At 42.1% G+C, this 24,993-nt stretch overlaps 1 protein-coding gene across 2 annotated transcripts; it reads left to right on the forward strand.

Annotated features, from left to right (window-relative positions):
- On the forward strand, positions 1-24,527 carry tesk1b (testis associated actin remodelling kinase 1b). Of its 2 annotated transcripts, XM_054753343.1 has the most exons (13): positions 1-46; positions 119-212; positions 3,484-3,698; positions 4,246-4,628; positions 9,290-9,411; positions 9,492-9,540; positions 13,241-13,387; positions 15,409-15,491; positions 18,132-18,222; positions 18,417-18,500; positions 22,104-22,190; positions 22,265-22,349; positions 22,819-24,527. In XM_054753343.1, exons 4-13 carry the CDS (start codon positions 4,446-4,448, stop codon positions 23,844-23,846), a joined length of 1,959 nt encoding a protein of 652 aa, XP_054609318.1. In that variant the 5' UTR covers positions 1-46; positions 119-212; positions 3,484-3,698; positions 4,246-4,445; the 3' UTR covers positions 23,847-24,527. The 2 variants fall into 2 exon arrangements, with proteins under 2 accessions (XP_054609318.1, XP_054609319.1); XM_054753344.1 differs by lacking the exons at positions 1-46; positions 119-212 and adding an exon at positions 3,327-3,402.
- The last annotated feature ends 466 nt before the right edge of the window (positions 24,528-24,993 follow it).

Genomic DNA, 24,993 nt, shown 5'->3' on the forward strand with positions numbered 1-24,993 from the left:
GGCACTACCCTATGCAAAAATGAAGATATAGGTCTCCCTTACAGAGGTAATAATGATATTTTATCACGGTTTCACTTAAAAATAACACATTACTGACTCGTGTTTGACTCATTTTTAGGCTTAAAAGCCACGCACCCTCCACACTTCGATGGGTCCTTTCGGTGATCACGTGAATGGCAGCGCCGCTTTCCCGGAAGTTGCGCTCAAACAAGGTACAACGCGGCATAAAAGAAAACACATATTTCTTTAACAGGTGTAATAATTTATAAATCTCACAAAAAGTGACACTGATTGATGGGTTAGCCCATAAAAGCCACACCCCTACAGTCGGATAAAGGAATTCCTAATCACACACTGTAAATTATTCAAGGTGTATTTTTTTTTTTAAATATCCCACCTTTTCTACACAGCCCAATTAATAGAAGTGTGAAATACTGTTCATTAATGAAACAGAATAACAATCAGTTTGTACAACTACTGTTAAGAACTCTCTTAGATATAGATAATATAATAGATATAGATAATAAATAATATTACAATTACTATGTCTAAAAGTGACCGACTGTCTGAAAGGAAGGATAATGCTCTCCAAGGCTGACAGAATTTCTTGAATTTCATTATGTTGATTAAAAAAAACACGATCTGCAATAAATTTTGCACTGTTTAAATTCATATAGAAAAATAAAACAGACGATGCAACTCTTAACCATATATTCAAAATCAAATGGGTCCTGACAAAAGTCTTTGTTTTGTTTTTACCAACCTTCTATTTGAAAAATACGGTGGCCTTAAGTTTCTGTTGTTGTGTATTGTTGCGATTTGAAATGTTCATAGTTACTCATGGAGTTCTCTCATTTCCACAAGCTAGCACTGGACTCTGGGAAATTGGCTTCCAAACATAACTTCTCTTCACACAAATGGATTATTTTACAGAGAAACAAGACCAGGGTCCACAAAAAATGTGTGGAAAAGGAAAACATCACTTTTTTGTCTATTTTTTTTATATACATGGAACATCATTTGACCATGATGATTGTTCAAAAAATAACAATAACTGACATAGATCCTACTGATAATGAAAGAGTGATCGATTGAATCCCAGCCCAGCTTCTTCAGCTCTTTAGTTCTTCTGTCCTGGGTGGACCGATGAAGGACGCTTCTCCAAGCTTAATCATGGTTGGAAGAAACCTCTTGGATGGTAAATGCTGTAATAAACACACGAGGAAAACACAGAGTTTAGGTAGAACGTGTCCACCAATGTTCTGGTTATGCCCTAGCTTGGAAGGATTCTGGAAAGGCATTCTGATGCCTTTTCCCGCTGTTTCAGAATTAGAATTACTCCAGATCCCCTAATTGTTTGGAGTCTCACTGGATGGGTTGTATCTGCCCCCTGGTGGACGTCAGGGCGGGCTTACCATTCGGCAAATACAAGCAATTGATCTCATAAAAACTGATTATTGATTTTTTTTCTTTGATTTAAAGTACACAACTGGTTCAGCTGTAATGCATATGCTTAAAACTAAATCAAAATGCATAATCTATCATGATAATTTCAACCGCTCCTGCCTCCCTTCTCACGCAACAGACTACTCCATGTTCCTGTGCATGTGCAGATTGATTCAGGAAGACTGTAGTGAAACAAACTTGTTAGCCAGGTTTGGAGAAAAATTAAGCCGAGTTACCCCAGTGGAGCGGAGAAGAGGAGAAGGCGAGAGGAAAACAAACTTTTTTTAAAATCAAAACTACCAAAGGTGTCAACTTTTTTTACAAACACAACACAGCAAGTAGCAGTGCTGTCAGTGTCAGCCGCGGAGAATGTAGTAGTTCTAGAGATGAAGCTGAGAGTGACGCTTTTCAGCACAAAGATGCAAGCAAGTATTAAAGCAGTAAACGGTATTAAATGTTGCTTAATGTGCTTATCAATTACAGTAAAAGCATTGAGATGATTCGCTTGTTAGGTAATGATAACCCCCCAGGAGGATTTTAAGGACTTTATCTAGCTCAGGAAATAGGATAATTTTCAGAGAAGAAATTTTAAAATACACGGAGGCCCTTTTTGTCCGTCTTTTACACACCCACCACCCAACTACAGGAATAACTGAAGAAAACGTACTGGATCGAGACATTATTTTTGGGTGGGGCTACTGGCCTTCCAGATGCTGACCATGCAGTTTCCACTTGATTACTCATGCTTGACTCTCTAATTCATTATGACTGGTTGCCTTCAACTGTGAGCTGCGGGTAATCTCACTTTTGATGTAAGTAACTCCCGTGGCCTGGTACATCTGGATGGACATTCACTATGGAAGTATGACCCTTGAGGAGGACAAGGTGAACATTTTGCGGTCGCTGTACCGGACCGTCATGGTGAAGAGAGAGTTGAGCCAGAAGGCAAAGCTCTCATTTTACCGGTCGATCTATGTTCCCACCCTCACCCATGGTCATGAGCTTTGGGTCGAAGGAACGACATTTAGGATACAAGCGGCTGAATGAGTTTCCTCTGTAGGGTGGCTGGACTCACTCTCATCCGGGAGGGGCTCAGAGTAGACCCGCTGCTCCTTCACATCGAGAGGAGCCAGTTGAGGTGGCTCGGGGCATGCCCAGCCGGGAGAAGGCCCCGGGGCAGACCTAGGACACACTGGAGGGATTATGTCTCACAGCTGGCCTGAGAAAGCCTTTGTGTCCTCCCGGTGGAGCTGGAGGCGGTGGCCGGGGACCAGGCAGTCTGGCCTTCCCTACTGAGACTGCTGACCCCGCGACCCGGACTCGGATAAGCGTTGGAAAATAGATGAATGGATGGCTGGGTTTTGTTGAAATGCTCATTATGTAAAATTGGAAAATAATCAATAAATCACTTATGTTTATGAATGTCCCATCGCTCATATAATACACTCATTGATAGAATAAATTGCCTTGTTTCAACAAGGCAAATTCCATATTCACACATCCTGTAAAATATTCACTTGTTTTAATCTTGTATAAGTTTTGTATACTGCAACTCACTAAAGATGAGAATGAAAAATAGGCCGTGAAAACATCCCATATTTTAGAGAACATTGTAAAAACTATTTCCATCAAAGACCAAGTGATGTGATGCCTTCTGTTCTCGTTTTTTTGTTTGTTTTTTCGTGCTTTTTTCGCTCTCACTGAAAGTTTTATCCCTTGCACATGTTTCTGTATTTATTTAATCATACTTCATGTTATGTTCGCAAAAATGAAAAAAATAACTACAATAATATGATAGTCTTGTTTGAAAATTACACATTTTGATTGGTTTATTAAAAGTGACACCGAAGCGACATTTTTTTTACGTGATCACGTGCGTACTAGGTCCGCCCCCCCCGGAAGTTGCACTTAAACTGACGAAGCGACGCAAATAAATACATGAGTGCTATGGCGGAGGTAATCTTGCTATTTTATAACATTCATTTATATTTTAATTTGACATAAACATGACGCCCCCTTATGTGTATTTTTTTTAAGGGAAAGGCGTGAGAAGAAGCTCCACCCCCTCTTTCGCCGCCTCCAATAAAGCACGCCAAAAGACGCCACATCCAGGGCCGTGTGTGGAAGTAACGCGACACCACCGCGGAGGAGGAGTGCGGACGCTCCGAGGATGATTGATTGCTAAGCGGACGACGCCGCCGCCGCATTAGTCGGAAGAGAGTGCGAGGACATACCGGGACGTCGTTTTGCGGGTGAGTGCGTGTACACATCACGTCCTCGTGCTTTAGCGACATGCATGCGTCGCTTTGATGACTTCGAGCCATTTCCGTATGCATCATCACATACGTGCGTGATAGGCAGCTCTGCTCAGTTGTGGCATCCATAATTGACGAGCTGAGAGAAGGACGGACCGTGCAGCAAGGCAAGCATGCAGCTAGCTAGCTTACAGCGGGGCTTCTAATCATCCCTCCCACCAGCAGCCGCAAGTAGGATTGGAGCTTCAGTGCAGAGTGATAGGATCAATTTTACAGCGTGTGCGTGTATTTGCGCAAAGTACGGCCGCTAACAATGAGAGGCGCTATCAGCTGAGAGCAGATAACACCACCAGCAGCCACTGTTGTTTCTTTGCAGAAGGAGCACTTTGCATCCAACATGACTTTCAAATGTGCTCTGCCATTGTAGGTCCTGCAAAACCAAGTGCAGGGCAAACTTTTATGTCATAGGCTTTTTGCAGTTCTTGATGAGTCATCACATTGCCTTTCATATCAGATGATGTGATATTCCTCTTTTTTCATTCAGAACCAAAAAGAGGGTGCTTCCCTACTGCAAAGTGTGCATTCACCCTGCAGGATGCAACACAGCAGCAGCTCACCTTGCTAGAGCGGACTGCACCAGAACCTGACTGCATCTGTGACATCATTCCTCGTGGCCTCTAGAGCCAACATGGGACACGTAGATGCCCCCCAGGCTGGATTTTAAAGCAGGTCTGTCCTCCAGAGATGGAGAGGGTCGAACTGGAGCCGGAGAGGGAGGCCGAAGCACCCATGCACAGCGTGCACGGAGCCAACCGGACCAGGCCGTCCTCCTACCGAGCCCTGCGCAGCGCCGTGTCCAGTCTGGCCCGCTTGGACGACTTCAGCTGTGAGAAGATAGGAGCTGGGTTCTTCTCTGAGGTCTTCAAGGTGAGAAGTTGCACAGCATTCCTGTTGAAAAGGAAGTGGTAGCCATGGCAACCACCCAAACATTGACCACTAGGAGTCATGGGAAGAAAAAAAAAGGGACACCAAATGGGTTTTGACATTTGTCGCCCCCTATGGGTTGTGGTCAAAATGCTAACATACATGTCATACCGATATGATGACTTACAATTTACAATACGTGCCCCTGCAAAGTCATTTTACTTAATGGTGGTCTTGTTTAAATTTCACACGTGCTTGCCTGTCCCTTTTAAAGGTGCATACCAATTATTGCAGCAAAGGGATTTTTGTTGAAATGTGTGGGAAATTTCATGTCAATTTAATGTTCAATGCTTAAAATGTATTTTATGAGCCACATGCATGTACCATAATTCCCGGACTATTGACCGCGCCTTAATATAAATCTCACCCACCAAATTTAAAGAATTTTTTTTTTTTTGTACATGTTTAGGCTGCACTTGCCTCGAAGCCGCAGGTGTCCACGTTGTAATATGGGATATTTACACAGAAAGACACTATAAACCTTGCAATCCTTCATAAACTCTGTGTTCTCAGCATTGCTTGTGGGCTCTGATGAGTGAGATGCTTTTTTCCCCCCATCGGTGTTCAACTGCCACCGTGGTTCAAGCAGAAGCTGTAGTAATTGTACATTTTGATCAAACTTAAGATTTGTCAGATGAAAACGCAATTACTTCATAAGACTTTCAAAACGTGATATTAGCGTTCACTTCACTACTTCCTGAATCTGCACTCGAACTATTATGGGAACTGTACTTCTTTTAGCCATAAATTATCCGCATTATTGTTTAAGCCGCAGGGTTTAAAGCGTGTGTGTGTGTGTGGTGTGGAGGGGCAAAAAGTAACGTCTTTATAATCCGTAATTTACGGTATGTTTTGGTGCAGAAGTTGATCCAATCAGCACCACAAGGTAACCAAACTCCATCCTTTTAGTTGCACTGCACTGCATACATCTATACTTATTTTCACTCTTAGTGAATACAGCATCATTAATTCGTTCCAGAGGTATGCCAACCGAATCGGTTTTTCCCATAACAAATAATGTAAATCCAATGAATCCATTCCAGAAAGCTAAACATGTTAAAACAAAACATGTTTTTATAGTTTTGCAATTATAATTTGACATGCAGAAAACAATTTGAAAAGCATATGAATACATATCAATGATGAATGAAAGGGATAAATGAACATTTAAGGTTTCTTTTACCTACATTGAAAATGTGACTCTAGACGTGACTGTCCTGACCACCGCCACCTTCCTGTTTTGCCATGAGTTGTTTCTTGAATTCAGTAGTATATGTCAACTGAGTACTGTAACCCACAATGAACCAAAAGAAAGTTGCAGTTCCCAGGATTTTGATTAAGAAGGTGAGAAACAATATTGAATTCAAGAAATGACTCATGACAAAACGGGAAGATGGTGTCTCTTTGGTGTCTCGCTGTTACCTTGTCTTTTGGAAACCGTAGTCTTCATTGAAGGTAAAGGTAAATGTTCATTTATCCCTTTTTATTTGTTATTTCTATGCATTTTAGCATTGTTTTATGCATATAAAACTGTAGTTCTAAAACTATAAAAACGTGTTTTTTTGCATTAACATTTTTGAGTTAACTGCTGATGACATCATAGACAGGTGATGTAACTTACGTTTTCTGTTGCCATTTTGTTGGCTAGCAAATAGAATGCTAACAAGGAGGGATGTTTTCATAAATAGATTTTTGTTGAATATATATATATATTTATATATATAATTATTTATTTTTAAGAGGTTCCACTGGATGTAGCACACACACATCCACTATAGACTTATTTATTTTATAATTGTCTGTCCCCCTCCAGCCAAGTTGGCCTTTTGAATAGCAAATGAGCAGGCAAATGTCAGCGTGTTTACTGCTGCCTTGTCAAGTCGCTACTTAGCTTGAAGATGGCTTTAGCCTTTTGATGGCGTCATATAAAGACTGGCATGAGTTAAGATAAAATGCACTTTAAGGGTGATGCTGTGCAGATCAAATGAACCCATTCATCTTTGTGGTATGCAATTGTGAGATGTGAAGTGGGAGAATAATGGGCATGCGTGTCAAGACACATCTGTCAGGCGTTGCTTTTTTAATTTGGTTCAAAGTGGTGCACTTGTTTGGGTGGTGGGTTTTTTTTTTTCTTCCTTTCCCAAGACTAGTCTAACAATACCTGAGGGCCTGCAGGCAAATGTCTCTCAACAGAGCTTACTTAAGTGTTAACAAATGCTTGTCATGCTTTACTTTCTCATCTCCATTTAATGGTTATTATTTATAACATACACAGGAAAGCCATGGCATGTGTCATCTGCAAGTGACAGCACTAATAGGTTGCCATACGCTGCTGTGCTCATCCTGTATTTACACGTAACACAAATGTTCATGCTCTCTCTGAATAACATTTCATTACAAAAATGGTAATGATGCTTTTTCAGCTGCTTGCAGACAGCCAAAAGTGGACTCCCCGGTCAGGACATGTTGAGATCTGAACTTTTCGGATAATTGCTGCAAACTGCATCATGTTTGCAAGGACATACAGTGGCGTGAAAAAGTGTTTGCCCCTTCCTGATTTCTTTTTTTTTTTTTTTTTTTGCATGTTTGTCACACTGAAATGTTTCAGATCCATCCATCCATTTTCTATACCGCTTCTCCTCATTAGGGTTGCGGGGGTATGCTGGAGCCTATCTCAGCTGACTTTGGGCGAGAGGCAGGGTACACCCTGGACTGGTCGCCAGCCAATCACAGGGCACATATAGACAAACAAGCATTCACACCTATGGACAATTAACCTACAACACCAATTAACCTAACATGCATGTTTTGCATCAAACAAATTTAAATAATAGTCAATGACAACACAACTGAACACACAATGCAGGTTTATTTTTAATGAAACCTTTTATTAAGGGAGGGGGGGGGGGAATTCCAAGCCTCCATGGCCCTGTGTGGAAAAAGTGATTGCCCCCTAAACCTAATAACTGTTTGGGCCACCTACTGTAATCAAGCGTTTGCAATAACTTGCAATGAGTCTCTTGCAGCGCTGTGGATGAATTTTGCCCCACTCATCTTTGCAGAATTGCTGTAATGCTCCATATTGGAGGGTTTTCCAACATGAGTCGCCTTTTTTAAGGTCATACCACAATAGGATTCAGGTTTTGTTTTCCTTCAGCCATTCAGAGGTGGACTTGCTGGTGTGTTTTGGATCATTGTCCTGCTGCAGAACCCAAGTTGGTTTCAGCTTGAGGTCACGAACAGATGACCGGACATTCTCCTTCAGGATTTTTTGGTAGACAGCAGAATTCATGGCTCCATTTATCACAGCAACTCTTCCAAGTCCTGAAGCAGCAAAATATCCCCAGACCATCACACTACCACCACCATATTTTACTGTTGGTATGATGTTCTTTTCCTGAAATGCCGAGTTACTTTTACGCCAGATGTAAGGGGACACACACTTTCTGAAAAGTTGAACTTTTGTCTCGTCAGACCAGAGTATTTTCCCAAAGGTCTTGGGGATCATCACAGTGTTTTTGGGCAAAATGGAGACGAGCCTTGATGTTCTTTTTGTTCAGCAGTGGTTTTGGTCTTGGAACTCTGCCATGCAGGCCGTTTTTGCTCAGTGTCTTTCTTATGGAGTCATGAACACTGACCTTTACTGAGACAAGCGAGGCCTGCAGTTCTTCGGATGTTGTTGTGGGGTCTTTTGTGACCTCTTGGATGAGTCGTCACTGCACTCTCGGGGTAATTTGGATTTGCTGGCCACTCTTGTGAAGGTTCACCACTGTTCCATGTTTTCACCATTTGTGGATAATGGCTCTCACTGTGGTTCACTGGAGTCCCAAAGCTTTAGAAATGGCTTTATAACCTTTTCCAGACTCGTAGATCTCAATTAATCTCTGTTATGTTTTAACAGTGAGGCAATAACTTCCTCACACAGTGCCATGTAAGTTTTTTTTTTTTTTAATTTTTTTTTTTAATAATAAATTTTATTTAAAAACTGCATTTTGTGGTCATTTGTGTTGTCATTGGCTAATATTTCAATTCATTTGATCTGAAACATTTAAGTGTGACAAACGTGCAAAAAAATCAGAATGCGGGGAAACACTTCTTCACACCCCTGTATTTTCATGCAGTACAAAAATGCAGAGCGTGCCTTCACTTGTAATGTGTATTCCTCTTAACATCTCGACTGTCCCCACCATTAACACAAGGTAGGGTGTGTGTGTTGACATTGATGAGCGCCAACATGTTAGCTTCTTATCTTCTCCAAAGTAAGCAAACAATCTTTGTGGTGAAATAGAACTTTCTGGAGGTTGAACACTTGTCATGCAAACTCACCTTCATGGGTACAAATAGGTGGAATTTGATTTTTTTTTTTTTTTTTTTTTTTTTTTTTTTTAACCGACTTCATTTGTATTGTTAATCGAGAAGGAGGTGTTGCAATTGTGTAGCAACCTCGGGCCCAGCTTCATCGCAGAGTGAGACTTCCCGTGTCTCTTGTGTCAGTCCATGTTGATCCATAAATGAAGCGTGTCCAGCGACTTCCTTTTAGCAGATCTGGCCACTCTCAAACACCACCAGTGTTGGCGCGCTAACATTATTTGTGTGCGGTCCAGGTTCAGCATCGTGTGTCGGGCCAGGTGATGGCACTGAAGATGAACATCCTGGCCAGTAATCGGGCCAACATGCTCAGGGAGGTCCAACTCATGAACAGACTGTCACACCCCAACATCCTCAGGTAAACCAAACAATTCATGTTTTCCTTCCATTTTTTGTGTGTAATTGTTGCGTTGAAGGTTTTGTGTGTATCGCTTCCAGGTTTATAGGAGTGTGTGTCCATGAGGGGCAGCTTCATGCGCTCACTGAGGTAGGCTACTAATGTACTGTAGCTGTTGCTGCAGTAAAGTTGTATCAACTTTATAGTAGTCAGTGGACATGCACAGCTTGTAAAGCAGGATAGATTTACTATCCACTGAAAGTGAGTCAACTTAGAGCAGGGGTGTCCAAATTTTTTCCACAGAGGGCCGCATACAGAAAAATCAAAGGATGCGGGGGCCACTTTTACATTTTTGAAACCAACCCATTTAGAAATGCAGAGACCTTTTTTATATTTACTGGAAAAAAAAAGCCTGCATCTCAGCTTTGTGACAAAGTATTGCTCGTGTTATGTTTGTTTTTTATTTATTCCAAACATGGTCATGGCGACGCGATCTTTAATATTTATCCAAATAATTTATCTTTGACAACAAGCTCAATTCCCTTTGCTGGTCCTACATTTTGCCGTTGGTGCTTCCAAGTACTTTGTATCTTTCCCTGCTTTCTTGGCGATGTTGGCGTTGCGTTTTCTCAGATGCTCATTCATGTCGACGTTTGTACCTTTTCATCTTCTTTCCCTGTTTTAGCAGTGTGGTTCTGAATTCACTATTTTGTGAACTTAACGATAATGACTAGTCTGGCGTTGTTTCTGCCATACAGTGAGATGCAAGTATCGATGGTGTCTATCTACATCCACCTCCTTTGATTGTAGGAAATTGGTAGTTGGTTGCTTTGTCGAAGCAACATCCATTTCATCTGGCTCTCCTCTGTTCTGGACTTTCCTGCCAAGGGTGTAATTCGGCACCTCGTGAAGATCACGCTGTTAATATAATTAATATAATTCATCGTAGATAAAAGTTTTTATAATAATTAGTAGGAATGAGCCGGATACTCGTTGTAGACATTTTTGCCGGATACGAGCATGAAACGATTACAGCTCGTCATTAATGACGGAAAATCCTCATTATGTATTCACTTTTCACGCTCTGTGATTGGCCAGTCACACATGGCAACCGCCCCTCTCTAGACATATCCACAAATGCACAGCAACATAACATCTCAGCTATCAGCAGTGCACTAAACACATTGAAATAGCATGCTAACAATATAATGAATTTAGCTCAGCAGTTAGTGACCAACTCGGCGGCTGGATGCTTAAGGCATACAACACACAATATCACGGTGCAAACGGCGTCTAGCATTGAATGAATGAGAAATAACCAGGTTACTCACACTTCTAGTCTCACACTGTTAGTTGAACATCAAAAACAAATTCCGTGTTACGACAACAACTCCCAAGCTCTGCGGTTGCCTTGTTGCATTCATGTGCCTACCTTGCATCGTAATTAGGAGCTACGTTTAATCACATGTTAACTTAAAGGAACATAAGAGAATGGGTACCACTAAAGAGTCTTTATAAAAATTTTGTACGTGTTTTTTTTTTTTTTTTAAATATATATTGTCTTTCCAGCTTACATGTAAGTGTGATTTAAAGAAGAATAGCAACCAAAAAAAAATAGATTCAACTCGCGGATAAGTGGTACTACGTGATCTGTCTTTAGAACAGGCTGGCAAGCCATGTGGTCCTTAGGGGGAACCTGGTACCCACCGGCACCGTGTTGGTGACCCGATTTAGACCACACATACACGCATTATAAAGACGGTTATGTGATGTCCGGAGTGTCCGTTAATGCATCCCGCGGTCTGTCTTTACAATGGCAAATGGACTCGAGACGTTTGTTTAGTTTAGAGTTGGACATACATACTGTATATGGTGTTTGATTTGCACTGCTGTTGATGTGTTCAGGTCAGAATAAAGTTTTAAAGGAGCGACAGACTCTGCGGGGATACACTATGCTGCTGTCTGTCGTCATAACAGAGCAGTGGCTTGCCATGATGCATATGCGTTAAATACGCAAAAAAATAATAATGTTGACAGCCCTACTAAAAACTAAAGTCTTACAGATAACTTATGCACAGTACACATATAGCTGAATAATAAATATAGCAACTGAAGTTTTGGAAATACGGGACATTAATTTATTCAAAAATAATATGCAGAAATCCCCCAGGTTTTGAACGTTTAATGCGAGTGGCGAAATGTCCCACTGTTTGATGGTCCTTGAACGCACCTTATGCGTTCTCCTCGCAGCACAGATAGTCTACTAGACTGTATTTTTACCCTTTTTCTTTCACCTATACTATGCGGGAATGCATAAAGGTAAGAGCTGTTGACCTTAGAGTGCTAATGTGCATATTCGTGGTACTCAACCTCCCTGGAAAAACAAAGTCCAGGCCCATACTTGTGGATGGTGGTTCTGTATTCATTTAGTGATTTTAAATTTGATCTTGTTCCTGTCTCAGTTTTGCACAAACCATAATAAATAAGATAAATTACAATAGATGGCTGTAATGTACATATATAATGTACACAGGAATGCCCAACGGAGATTCAAACCCAGATCTGCCTGTGTGACTGTGTGGCCAGCATGCTAACCACTAGACCAGGGGTCACCAACGTTTTTCCGTGTGAGAGCTACTTTTACAAAATGAAAATGGCCAAGAGCTACTCATTTTTGTAACATTTATTTTCAGAGCTTATTTGAAACCCAAACAAAGCGAATATGCTTGTTTTACCAGAACATGAACAAAATGCTGGTGTCCACAACTCACATTTTGTATTTCAGAATGCATTTCTTTGTACTTTTCTTTCATTATTAACTGAAAACCTGAATGAAAAGCAGGCTTGCGGGCACCTCATGTGGTCGTGGGGGCTACCTGGTGCCCACTGGCACCATGTTGGTGACCCCTACACTAGACCATCATGCAGCCACTGTTTAGTCATCAGTGAAAATTCTGATGTTGCAGTTCAAAAGTCTCTTACTGTGGGTGATGTGGAGTATAACTTGTCCATTTTATCCACAAAAGACCACACATTAGTGAGGAAAATGCTCAGTCTGAGCTTAGCCGTATTCCTCCACGCCTCCCTCGCCTTTGTTTGTATTCTCGATGCCGCTTCTGAGCACTTCTGCCCAGCTGGGTGGTATGTGTAAACTCCGGTACTCTGGAGATCTCGGGGACAAGTCGAAGATCGGTAATAAAAACTTTGGCCCTGCAAAATCCAATATCCTAAAGCTCTTGTCGAGTATAAGATGGTAAAACCGATCCGATTTGAACAAGACGATAAACTGCAAATCTGCAAAAGATGCTTGGCTTTGTTGTGTGTGTACACGCTGCCATTTTGTGAACGTATAGGTCTTCAGATAAACACACTTTTAGTTCTTAACACAAATTATGCTGAATTTGTGTCAAAACCGGCTTTTTCTAACAACAAAGATTGTATGTAAACATGTATGCTCAGCAGTAGCCATGGGCAGTCTTGATGTACATAGTCATTTTCACATGATTGGACTGAGATTGTCGAACCAGACTGCTCCAAATGGAGTAGTCGAATATTCTAAGACGACACCCCTAATTGACAGTAGCGTAGACCAAATTATTTTGTTTTTCACTTGAATTGTTTTTTCTCTGAGAACCGGAGTTCCCCAGTGCCGGAAACACTCATGCATCCCCAGACCATAGCGCTACCATGACCGCGCTTGACTGTAGGCGACTATGTGTTGACTGATTTTCAGTGGATAATAAATCTATACTGCTAAACTACACTAAAGTATATCCAAGTTTACTCTCTATCATATTGTCTCTCTAATACAATGGTTGCTGAAATGTGAGTATGTGTTTTGATGGTCCAGTACATCAACGGTGGCAACTTGGAACAGCTGTTGGACAGCGATGTCTTCCTCTCATGGAGCGCACGTCTCGGCCTGGCGCTGGACATCGCCCGCGGCCTACGCTACCTGCACGCCAAAGGCATCTTCCACAGGGACCTCACATCCAAGGTGATGAGCGCACGTGCATGGCACACACCAGTGCACTCTAAGGTGAAGCTGAGTGGGACAAAATAGTGATATACAGTACCTAGCATAACATAAACCTCCTTTTACATAAATTCCACTGAACATAAAGAATTTATGTAAAGTTTTTGCTTCAAATTATAGAAGAAATTCCATATAACAAAGCGTCAAATAAGTGCAAGTCTTTTTTTTTGTTGTTTTTTTTTTTCCAATCAACTTTATTAATGCCTCAAGTCGGTGCAAGTTCAGACTAACACTTGGTGACGCCTTCTGACGCATCACGCTCTCATTGGCTGATTTTCAGGGCACCGCCTCCGCTCTCATCTCATTGGCTGACTTATACAGCACGTACGTGAGTTTGTGTGAGAGACAGGCTTGTCCCTTCAACCTCCTTCCTCTTCGTAGTCCCCCTGAAACTAACTTAAACAATTAAGTTAAGTTACAAATTAAAATTTTGCACACAGCATTATCGTGTAGTGCGTGTGCGTTTGTCTGTGAGACCAGATGACTCTTAGAGTCGCGTTTCGACTCAGGCTAATCCTCCTCCTTCCTGCCTCCACTTGCGTGCTCCTGATCAAGACATCTCGTGAACGGTAGGATTGTTTTTGTTTTTCAGTTTTATTCATTTACAGTAATCTTATTTATTACCTTATTTTATATTAGAATGTTACTTTACTATGTTTATGCTAATGTTTTCTTATATTTTCCCACCATATTTGGTGGTCTTTGAATATTTTGAAGTGCCAAAGGGGTGAGTTTGGGAAGATCTTGGAACGGATTAAGCTATTTACATGTATTTTACGCTTCATATAACATAAAAACCCTATAACATAAAGGTTCTCGGAACGGATTATTTACGTTGTAGGGGCGTCTACTGTACATCAATAAGTTATTGATATTTTTGAAAATAATTATTAGACTATAGCCACTATATACTCCTTTCATCGTTCTTCCTCAACGAGTCGAGTCACCATTTTCAGTCACCAGGAGTCGCTCCTCGCGAGAGTGGCAAAAAAATTGGACTGAAGTCACAGAAAATGGAAAAGCAATGAGGCACTATGGCAGACTTGGGCGGTGAAGTTACAGTGAAAAGCATAGTAGAAATCAAAATATGGGACTCACTTTGCCTTTTTATAATGTGGAAGGGCCAAAGATGGATAAAGACTTTGCAGTACTATGTAAGAAGTGTTCACCTAAAATACGACAAACCTCGCCTTGCCACCACCCTCGCTGAGAAAACTGCCTCGTAAGACAAATGTACTTTTTTTGTGTTTTGTTTTAATTCAAATGCTAAATGTGTTGTTCAACCAAGAGTCGTGTGTTTAGTTTACCTCCTTTTATAGTTACAATATTGTGGTCATGCTTCTCAACCTCATCCTCGTCCTCTTACCGGTATTTACGTCACTACTACACTACACTACACTAAATATTTGTTTTTGTCATGCTTCTCTTTAATAGTTGATCTACTTGAGAGATATGAGATGTGTTTTGTAAATGATTTAAAAATTGTGTCACTGTTGGTACCTTAGATATGGCAGATATACCATTTTTGTGTCACTATTGAGATATTCTAGTTATCGGAGCCACGTATTGTGAGCTACCCTGGGATTCCCATTCCTAGCTGGGATCACTATATATGATGTAGGATTTACTGTAAATGGTGTCAGTCATAGCACTAACAGAAACCTGCTTGTAATAAATCCAGCTTGTCCTGAATCCCTCTTGTTGGTAATGCTACTTAGGCCGCTGAGGAATTTCCCATGATGCTCCTGTCATGTGCTTCTACTTCTAAAAATGGTTACACAATGTTTATTTCATGTTGAAATGGCTCGTTCTTAAATTTGAGTACACCTTTACACCTCAAAGGGAGCTCCAGAGCAAAGAAAGTAGAGGCATTATTGCAACTTCAATACGTCAAGGTCGTAAAGAGTGGACAAACATTTAACAGCAGCAGTAAAAGTGGTTATGTGTGACGAACTTTGACCCCCTCCCTCCCCCCTGTGCAGAACTGCCTGGTGCGCTGGGAGGGCGGCCTCTGCTCGGCTGTGGTGGGAGACTTCGGCTTGGCGGAGAAAATCCCGGATTACAGGTGCGTGTGTGTGCGCGCGTGAGTGAGTGAGTGAGTGAGTGAGTGAGTGAGTGAGTGAGTGAGTGTGTGTGTGGGCAGGCCCTTGACGCATCAATCCATGCCTTGCGCCGTGATAAGTCATGCTCGCATTCCTTCACTCCCCTCTTATCAGTACTTCCTACCATATCTCACCTGCTTGTTGACCTCTCCCATACCAGGTGAGACGCGCTCTCTGTCACACCCTTTCTGTGGAACGGTTGTTAAAATACAGAAGTGTCAATATTTAAACTCTCCCCGTTCTGTCTTTTTCACTCCATGTTGTTTATTGCACGCAGGCATTTATGTGGCATATTTTATTGAGACTATAAATGGTCCTGCAGAATCACAGTGCCGCACTGGAATTAAGGATGTCAAGGAAGCTTGGAGAGCAATTACGAGAGTTTTTTTTTTTTTATCATCAGCAGACAAAAAAATGTACCAATTTACTTATTAAAATAGTTTAGCTTAAAAAATAGAAACAAACCTTTTAGAATGTATTAAGTAATCCAGGGTATAGACGAAGCAATAATATTAGATTAATCCAATTTAGGATGGTATTGGAAGCGTGTTGTCCAAAATCTAGCCTTGATGCTGGAATTTAAACTCTGCACTTGTCCAACATAATAGATGACATATACACGTTACAGAATACATTTGTACGCTCCTGATCCACATCTTAAGACCAGGTGAAAAATTGCTAGAATTTGCATTTTGTACATTTGGATCTTAATGAGGTTTTAAGTAGAGCTACAATATGCAAAAACAAGAAGGGGGGAGTGAGACAAAAAGCATTTTGAAAAAGTAATTTATTGAAAGCAACAATTAAACTTAAATAGGCTGTTTATCAGCTGATCAAAAGTTTAAGACCACAGGCTATAAAAGCCAAAATCTGCTCAAAATGTTCATTTTCTGTCAGGCATTCACACTGTCATGCCCTCCTGATGGCTAAAGCTAAGAAGCTTTCTCTTTTTCAATGTGGTCGGATTGTCGAGCTGCATAAGCAAGGCCTCTCGCAGCGTGCCATTGCTGCTGAGGTTGGGTGCAGTAAGTCAGTCATTCTACATTTTTTGAAAGATCCTGAGCATTATGGAACAAAAAAGTCAAGTGGTAGACCCAAAAAAGTCACACCTGCACTGAGCCGGAGGATCCAATTGGCTGTCCATCAAGACACAAGGCGGTCTTCCACCCAAATTAAGACCCTTACTGGTGCCGACTGCAGCGCAATAACCATCAGACGGCATCTGCGGGAAAAGGGTTTAAAAAAACAAAAAAGTAATTCAAAGACCTCGTCTCCTTCAACGCCACAAAACTGCCTGTTTAGACTTTGCCAGGGAGCATCAAACATGGGACATTGAAAGGTGGAAAAAAGTTTTATTCCCTGATGAGAAAAAATGTAAACTTGTGAAGCTGTTCTGCTCTGGCAGATCCAGAGAGATTGTTTTTTTTTTTTTTTTAAATGTTTCATGAAAGTTTAAATATGGGAAAATATTGAAACAAGATCCTGCTGGGAAAGAAGGGCAAAAAAAGGGTAGTTTCCTGGTGAAGACAGGAAGGTTGACAACATTATGCTAGGTTAGACTATTGGATGAAGAAAAACCATGCTCAAACTCAAACGTCTGTAGCTGAGTGAGGGATAGTTGGCAAAGCACACCCCCCCAATCAAGGTATTAGTTATCATGATCCATGTATCGCGTATTGTATCTTGAGGTACCCTTAGAGTCTCATCCCTACTTTTTAAGGAGAAAATCTGTCCATATAATGCTTTGCGACCATGGCTGACTTGTTGTGCTAGCGCCCAAGCTAACTGTGCAGTGTTAAGTACATAACAGTAAATGTATCTCCTTACCACTGATGTAGATAAATGCTTTTACTTCGTCCATTTCAAGCTTTCTGTTTTGCCTTCTAGTAAAGTCAAACACCATTGTATCCTTTAGTGGAGTGCGAGCTGCAGATTGACAACCAGCCTCGCGTGTTTGTGTCGGAGTGACACAAGCTGACACAAGCGTTGCGTTTGTGTTTGTGGCATGGGGAGGACAGTTGGTGGGAGGGGAAAGGAAGGCGGCGGTTTAGGGGGGGAAAAAGCCCTCCAAATAAGGTCAAACTATTCCAGTCCGCCTCTTCCGACTGCTTCCTGTTCTTCACCCAAACCGAGCAAGTCACTCATCACTGACTTTGCCCTTTTTGTTTTTAAAAGTCTTTAAGTGTTCTTCCTTCGTTTCCTGTCCCCACTTCTTCAAATGCCGTTGACACTGGAAACCGTGGCTTCTCTGCCATCACTTTTTCTGCAGTATCATAGCCTGCATTAACTGATAGAAATAGCACAGAGAGGAAGTATCTGCCAGTTGTGTGTGTGTCCACGCACGTGCTTATCCTTGCATGCACTCCATAGTTCCTCTTTTATTCCGATTTATGTTGCACAATTGCTCACCACAAAACCAAACAAAAAAAGACATTTGCACAGCACACTCTTTGTAGCAAGGCTGTCTGTTCATTAAAAGGAATTATTATGCTTCTTTTTGAATAGAAAGACGAGGTTTGTTCAAATAAGTTTAAAATAAGGGGGGAATTGTTTCAGAATGTTTAGTAGTACTCTTCCAGCATCTTTTGTCTGTTTCTCTGCAGTGACGACGCAGACCAGGAGCCTCTGGCTGTGGTAGGCTCCCCCTACTGGATGGCTCCGGAGGTGCTCCGGGGCGAAGTGTACAATGAGAAGGTGCTTACATACTTGTTGTTTGACTGAGCTTGTGATTGAGGGATCGGTCAAGGTCCACAAATAGTGTGATGGCGGAGCGTAAAGCAAACAGCAAGTCAAGCAATGTAGATTTAATATACCAGTTATTACTTGTATGTCAAATGCAAAGTTGTAGTTGGTGATGCATGCAACATGCAACAAATTTCTTTCTGTAGGTGGATGTGTTTGCGTACGGCATCATCCTGTGTGAAATAATCGCAAGGATACAGGCTGACCCTGACATCCTGCCACGCACTGAGGTACCGTAACATTGTTTTTTATGCTTATTATAAGAGCATTTTCATTTATTTTCAGCCTCGATGTTGGGTTCTTTTTTGCAGTAGGTTCCTAAAAACAGCAGAGTGCTCCAGTCTTGCTGTGGGAACCACAATCACCCTTTCATGACACAGCGACCAAAATTGCGCAAATGTTTCAACTGAAATTTCTCTTACATTTAATGAAAAGACAGTGCAGTTTGAATTTGAGGTAATGCAAAACAATGTGCATTGGTGATTTTACATGGCAGATTCGAACACCTCCAAATGTAACGGTTAAATAGCCATAGATAACACAGATAACTGGACACGAAATGCAGCTTTTAAATTAAACGTTGTTATTCAGGGAGGAAAAAAAAATCCCAACCTACATGACACTGTGGAAAAAGTGATTGCCCCCTAAGCCTAACTGGTTAGGCCACCCTAAGCAGGAAGCAAGGAATCAGGAAAGGGACAAACGCGTTTTCACACCACTGTATTTAATAAGCATAACATAAATATACCCGGTTATAAATAGTATAAGGCAGCGGCTCCCAAACTTTTTAGTCACGTACCCCTTCAGACATCTGACTGGAAGTCATGTACCCCCCTCCTCCTGCACGCTTAAAAATGATAAACTACACAATGAAACATATTTGATGTATTATTAAATATGTGATATATTGTGACATTATATATATAAAAAAAAAAAACACGTCTTTGTTTCAACTGCACACATTTAAATCGGAGAGTGTTTTAGAGGTGTATTTATAACACATTATTATTTATAACAAGTGGTGAACTGAGCTTATGTTCTTTCGATGTGCTTTGGTTTGCAAAGGCATGGAAATAATCAGTACAATGCAACTAATGTTACACGTAAACATGATTATATTCTAATAATTGTAATTATGAAAATAAAGGCACATAACACGCAGAAATCAATAAGGAAATTAATTCAATACGAGGCTTATTATTGAGCCAAATGACATACTCCATGAGCACATGCAGCACAGAGCTAACATTAGCGCTCACCTCTGTGCATTAACATTTGTGAACAAGCACAAGGTGAAAGGAAGAATAGAAAATACACGCCTGTCTCTGCAGCTTTTAATGCTGCACGTCATCTAACTTATTTGTTCATCTAACGCACACACAACAATAAGCAACATCATGCTGTCACCTTTCTTCTGCACTGTATTACTTACCTGCTGTGGCTGTTCACATGAGGCGTTCGAGCATGTTACGTAAATCTCAGTGGTGGGCACTAACGTAGTCAAGCCGTTTTTAATTTTTATTCACCTACCCCCTATGGCAGGGGTCTCATACTCGGTGTACCCGGGGGCCACTGGAGGTAGAGTCTGGGTGAGGCTGGGCCTCATCAAGGCTCACTATAACGATAATATCTATAACGATATCGGGTATCCTGCAGGAAACACGTCTAACATGTTAGCGCCCCTAAAGCGGCATCATCCGCCAGTGAATGTTACATCTACAAGAAAGAAAAGCAGCTTAGTGCCAACACGGATAACTTCAGCATATAAACAACCTCTAGCAAGCAAATCTGAACGGGCCAAAGCAGCCACCAGATTACGTACATATTCAGTTGTTGAGAGCGTTGGCTTTAAGTACAGTCATGGAAAAAATGATTAGACCACCCTAGTTTCTTCAGTTTCATATTCATTTTTATTCCTGTTACAAGGTACCATTGTTTGAACAAATATAACAATGACAACAAAAACAGTTGTCATAACAGTTAGATGTTTTTGCAGTACAATGCTGTAGCTATTCATGTAAGCAATTTTGGTTATTATCAAGAAAACAATGGATGTTGCTAGATATAGCTCTCTGATGAGCTATATTTGTTATCATCATATTTGTCCAAACAAATGTACCTTTTAGTTGTACCAGGCATTAAAATGGATCAATAAACTGAAGAAACAAGGGTGGTCTAATCATTTTGTCCATGACTGTATAGGAAGAAAGTTCTTGTACCTAGCTACGAAATACCATCACGTCCTCACTTTAGCCAGAAAGTTATACCAGCACTTTATGAAAAACCTAAAAGTGGTCGCTAACGAGTTATCACACGTGTCTGGTATTTCACTGAACGACAGATGGTTGAGGTCCGCACGTCTAGTGGTTAGCATGTTGGCCACACGGTCACAGTCTGGAGATCGGGAAGACCTGGGTTTGAATCTTCGTTGGGCATTTCTGTGTGGAGTTTGCATGTTCTCCCCGTGCGTTCGTGGGTTTTCTCCGGGTTCTCCGGTTTCCTCCCACATTCCAAAACCATGCATGTTAGGTTAATTGGCGACTCTAAATTGTCCATAGGTATGAATGTGAGTGTGAATGGTTGTTTGTCTATATGTGCCCTGCCATTGGCTGACGACCAGTCCAGGGTGTACCCCGCCTGTCGCCGAAGTCAGCTGGGATAGGCTCCAGCATACCCCTGCGACCCTAATGAGGGTAAGCAGTATAGAAAATGGATGGATGTTTGGACTTGACTTGCAACAGACGGATTTAAGTGGAACTGTCCATTACATTTCGCCACAATGTTTAAACGATTGTTTAAATACAACAGTTTATTTTAGTATTATATTTTTATTAAAAAAAAAAAAAATCTAATGTCTAATGGGTCGCTTTTACTTATTTAAAAAAAAAAAAAGTGTTTGCATTTTTAAAAATAAAATCATTTTAAGTAATTTTTTCTGCCTTTTTTGTACTGAAAATGAACCAAACCGACCACTTCAAGAAACTGAACCGAAAGGAAATTACATTTAGTGTACCGTTACACCCTTAGTAGTTACTTACCTGTTACACACACACAAAATGACATCGTGTGTGTGTGTGTGTGTGTGTGTGTGTGTGTGTGTGTGTTTGTTCTGTTTAGTGACCCCCATTTCTCCATGTGACGCACTCTTAGTTCTGTGGTAGGTTATGCTTTCACCCTGTGAGCATCATTGGCTTAACTTAGACCTTGCGGGCCGCATTTACAGTAGTCTTTCCTGTCAAGTCGCGGGCCGCAAAATGTGACTTGGCGGGCCGCAAATGGCCCGCGAGTTTGAGACCCCTGCCCTACGGCAATCTGTGTACCCTTAGGAGTGCGCATACCCAACTTTTATTTGTAAATGTAAATGCGTAGCTGCTGTAACAAAGCAATTTCCTACAGAGGGGTTAGCAGTCAGAAGATCCGGGTTCGTGTCTGCGTAGGAACATCTTTGTGTAGAATTTGCATGTTCTCCTCGTGCGTTCTCCGGCTTCCTTCCACATTCCAAAAATATGCATGTTAGGCTAATTAGAGATTCCAAATTGTCCATACGTGAGAACGAGATTGTGAATGATAGTCTGTATGTGCCCTGCAATTGGCTGGGGGTGTACCCCGTGTCCTGTCCGAAGTCAGCAGGGACAGGCTCCAGCTTACCAGGGACCCTAATGAGAACATGTGGGCTAGACTGCCTGCTCTGTGTTGTCCCACATGGATGTAGGCGACGCGTTCAGGCTCAGCCTACTTCTGGTTGTTTGCAGTACTGCAGTTGAGCCTAAACGCCAATATTTTTGTCAGACCTCTTTCAAAGACATCCACATCATGTTGTTGTTTGTATGCAGGACTTTGGTCTGGATGTGGAGGCTTTTACGCAGATGGTCGGAGACTGCCCCAAAGACTTCCTGGACCTGGCTATCCTCTGCTGTAATGTAAGAAAGACTTTAATCAACTGCAAGTCGCAAGGAATAAATGAGTTGTTGATGTTTGCCGTGTTCCCTGCCAGCTGAGCGCCAAGCAGCGTCCATCTTTTTCTCATATTGTGGTGGATCTCGAGAAGAGGCGGCAGAAAGATGAGCCTACATTCTCAGGTACACTTGTTTTATTACCGTATATAAAGAGTGTCCACAGTACGCTCTACTACTCATCTTTTATTGGCACATTCTGAAAATAAAATAAATTATTAATGAGATACATTATTAGTTATTACACTAATTGCTTTGTCAAAGGGTGGGATATCTTGCATTTTTGACAGATACTTTTATCTGCAGGATATCAATCTGGTTCTGTTGTGCAATATTCTTAGTACAGTACATTGGTTATGTTGTGCTGTGCAATATACTGTATGATAATAACTTCCAAGTGGTTAAAGAGAGCTGTGTTTTCATTTAAACTTTCTCGTGCATTCCAAATAATTTATTAAAGTTAAAATATAATCATAATAATTCCTCAATCCAATTATCATGTGCTTCCAGTTAATGCCCTGTCCTCTTTGTGGTATAGCTAAATAAATGGCCCCTGCTATAATGAAAGCATTTGCTTTTTGCCGTGTCATTCCAGAGGTTTCTCTAGCAGCTGGCCCCCTAAGGAGGCGGTCCCTCGGTCTGCCGTCGGACCCCCGCCTCTCCCGCAGCAAATCTGATATGCTCCACACCCCGGACGCATCCCCATCTGTCAGCCTGGCCCCTCCCGCCCGTGTCAACCCCTTCTCCCAGCGAGAGGACCTGAAAGGCGGCAAGATAAAGCTGTACGATACTCCCAGCAAGTCGGTCATCTCCCTCACCTTCACCCTGCCACCACTGCCTGACCCCCACGGCGGCCCCCCTGAGGCCGACCCGCCCCGAAGGCACCGGCGCTGCCACTCGCTGCCGTGTATGCCGCCCCCTCGCATGACCACTGCCTTGAGCATGGTCCTCCCTGAGGAGACGTCGCTGTGTGACGCTGTGAACTGTGAAGACGAGGGACTGCTTGGAGGTGAAAAGGATGTGCGGGACGAGGGCAGAGCTCACCAGGTGGATGATTCTGGCCTCCCACCATCCCTTGAACTTCTCACAGTGGACAAAGAGAAAGAGGAGGAGCCTATGGACTGCACCAGCTCTCCAGATACACAAGACAGCTCTTCATCATACTCTAAGCTCTCCTCCCCTCCCTCCCACTCCTCCACCCCCTGCCAGTCCTCCTCTCCCCCATTTTCAAATGGCTGGACTTCAACCATCTCCTCCCGCCTGCCTCCCTTGCCTCATTTGGACAACAGCAAAGTGGTTGTGAACGGACCTCTGGTTTGGAGCGGTGCCACCACCGTGACCAACAACAACAGCTACCACTCTCCGTCCAGTGAGATGGCCGCTCTGTCGCCGTTCGGCTCTGGCAGCGTTCAGTCTCTGGATCAGGAGGAGGTCATCTCCTGCCCGGGCTGCTGCCTGGCGGGCCTTCGCTTCCCTTCAGTGTGTCTCAGGGCGCCGCAGAGGAGGAACACGTACAAGAACCTGAACGGGGACCACACAGCCTCCCGTGGGCTACTCTGTCCTCCCACACCGACGACCACCAGCGTGGAGCCAGCGCTCGGTTTGCCCAAAGCGCACACCTAAATTCACCCCCCCAAAAAAACCCTACAACTTGTGGGTGTTATGTGTTGTGGGTGTTATAATTTGCACATATTTTAATGCAGCAATATAAATGCGTGTTTCAGTTACCTGAACACGTTGTGGCCTCTGGTGTGTTAGCTTAGCTTTGGTTTGCACGGTGCCCTCTGCTGGGCTGAGGGTGTCTTGCCTGGGTGGATGACTGATGCTCACAATATGCAGCATCCCGTCCAGCATGTAAACATGTTGGCTTCCTGTCACATGACCATTGACTGATGCTCCGATGAGGAATGTTACTTACTGTTGCAATGTTTTTTGTTTTTGAATGTTCGGTGCTTTAATGTCTTTAAAATTTGTTCAGTGCACCACTGAGTTGTGTGTGTGTGTGTGTGTGTGTGCGTGCGTGCGTGCGTGTGTGTGCGTGCGTGCGTGCGTCTGAGAGACAGTGTGCCTACTGTTCCTTTGGCTATTTTTGTTGCTGTTCAGTCTGTTGAGGCCCCCCTTTGGGTTGCCACGTAAAGCACTTCAACTGTTATGGACTGCAATGGACGGTCCAAGACCTGATTAAGAATTGTTCGTATTGTTATTTAAATTGAATAAAAAGATAGAATGCCGAGGTGTTTTTCACTAGTGTCGAAAAAAGGCGAATCGGGGTGATTCCATAGGAGTGCAAATTAAATTTTCCGATGATGTCAAATAGATTTTTGGGTCAAGCATTTTTTAAACATTCCTGCAGCACTCGTTATGTTTGTGTTTTTACTTAACATGGGATGTTGCTTATGTTATTCACTCATAATTGAGAAGATTGCTAACACTGTGTTTCTATTTAGCTACGCGACGAAACTACAATATTAAATATCAAATGTTATATTATGTAGAATTAGTGTTTTCTGAATAACACTGAGCACGACTAACTTTGTAAAGGCAGTATAAATATTGCATTTAGATAAACCCACAAAGTGCGACATAGTGAATCTGATCGACTCGTCTGGCCTTTACCAGGACGTAATCGTCTGAACAACTTCCGCTTGCTTTAAAGCTGCTCGCCCTCACAAGTGTTGACGATTTGGAGGTAATGCCAACCACACGCAGTTATGGATGTTAATCGACAGTAAGGCCTATGTAATTTAAAAAGTCAGTCATTAAAATATGT

The sequence above is a fragment of the Dunckerocampus dactyliophorus genome, chromosome 15 (genome assembly GCF_027744805.1).
Source record: "Dunckerocampus dactyliophorus isolate RoL2022-P2 chromosome 15, RoL_Ddac_1.1, whole genome shotgun sequence".
NCBI classification, from domain to species: domain Eukaryota; kingdom Metazoa; phylum Chordata; class Actinopteri; order Syngnathiformes; family Syngnathidae; genus Dunckerocampus; species Dunckerocampus dactyliophorus.

Bases quoted from the DNA above. Each gene is read 5' to 3' on its own strand.
- tesk1b (XM_054753343.1), top strand. From the start codon at position 4,446: ATGGAGAGGGTCGAACTGGAGCCGGAGAGGGAGGCCGAAGCACCCATG. The intron at 15,492-18,131 runs GTGCGTGTGTGT...GTTTCTCTGCAG, and splicing joins GAGAAAATCCCGGATTACAG to TGACGACGCAGACCAGGAGC. The intron at 18,501-22,103 runs GTACCGTAACAT...GTTTGTATGCAG, and splicing joins ACATCCTGCCACGCACTGAG to GACTTTGGTCTGGATGTGGA.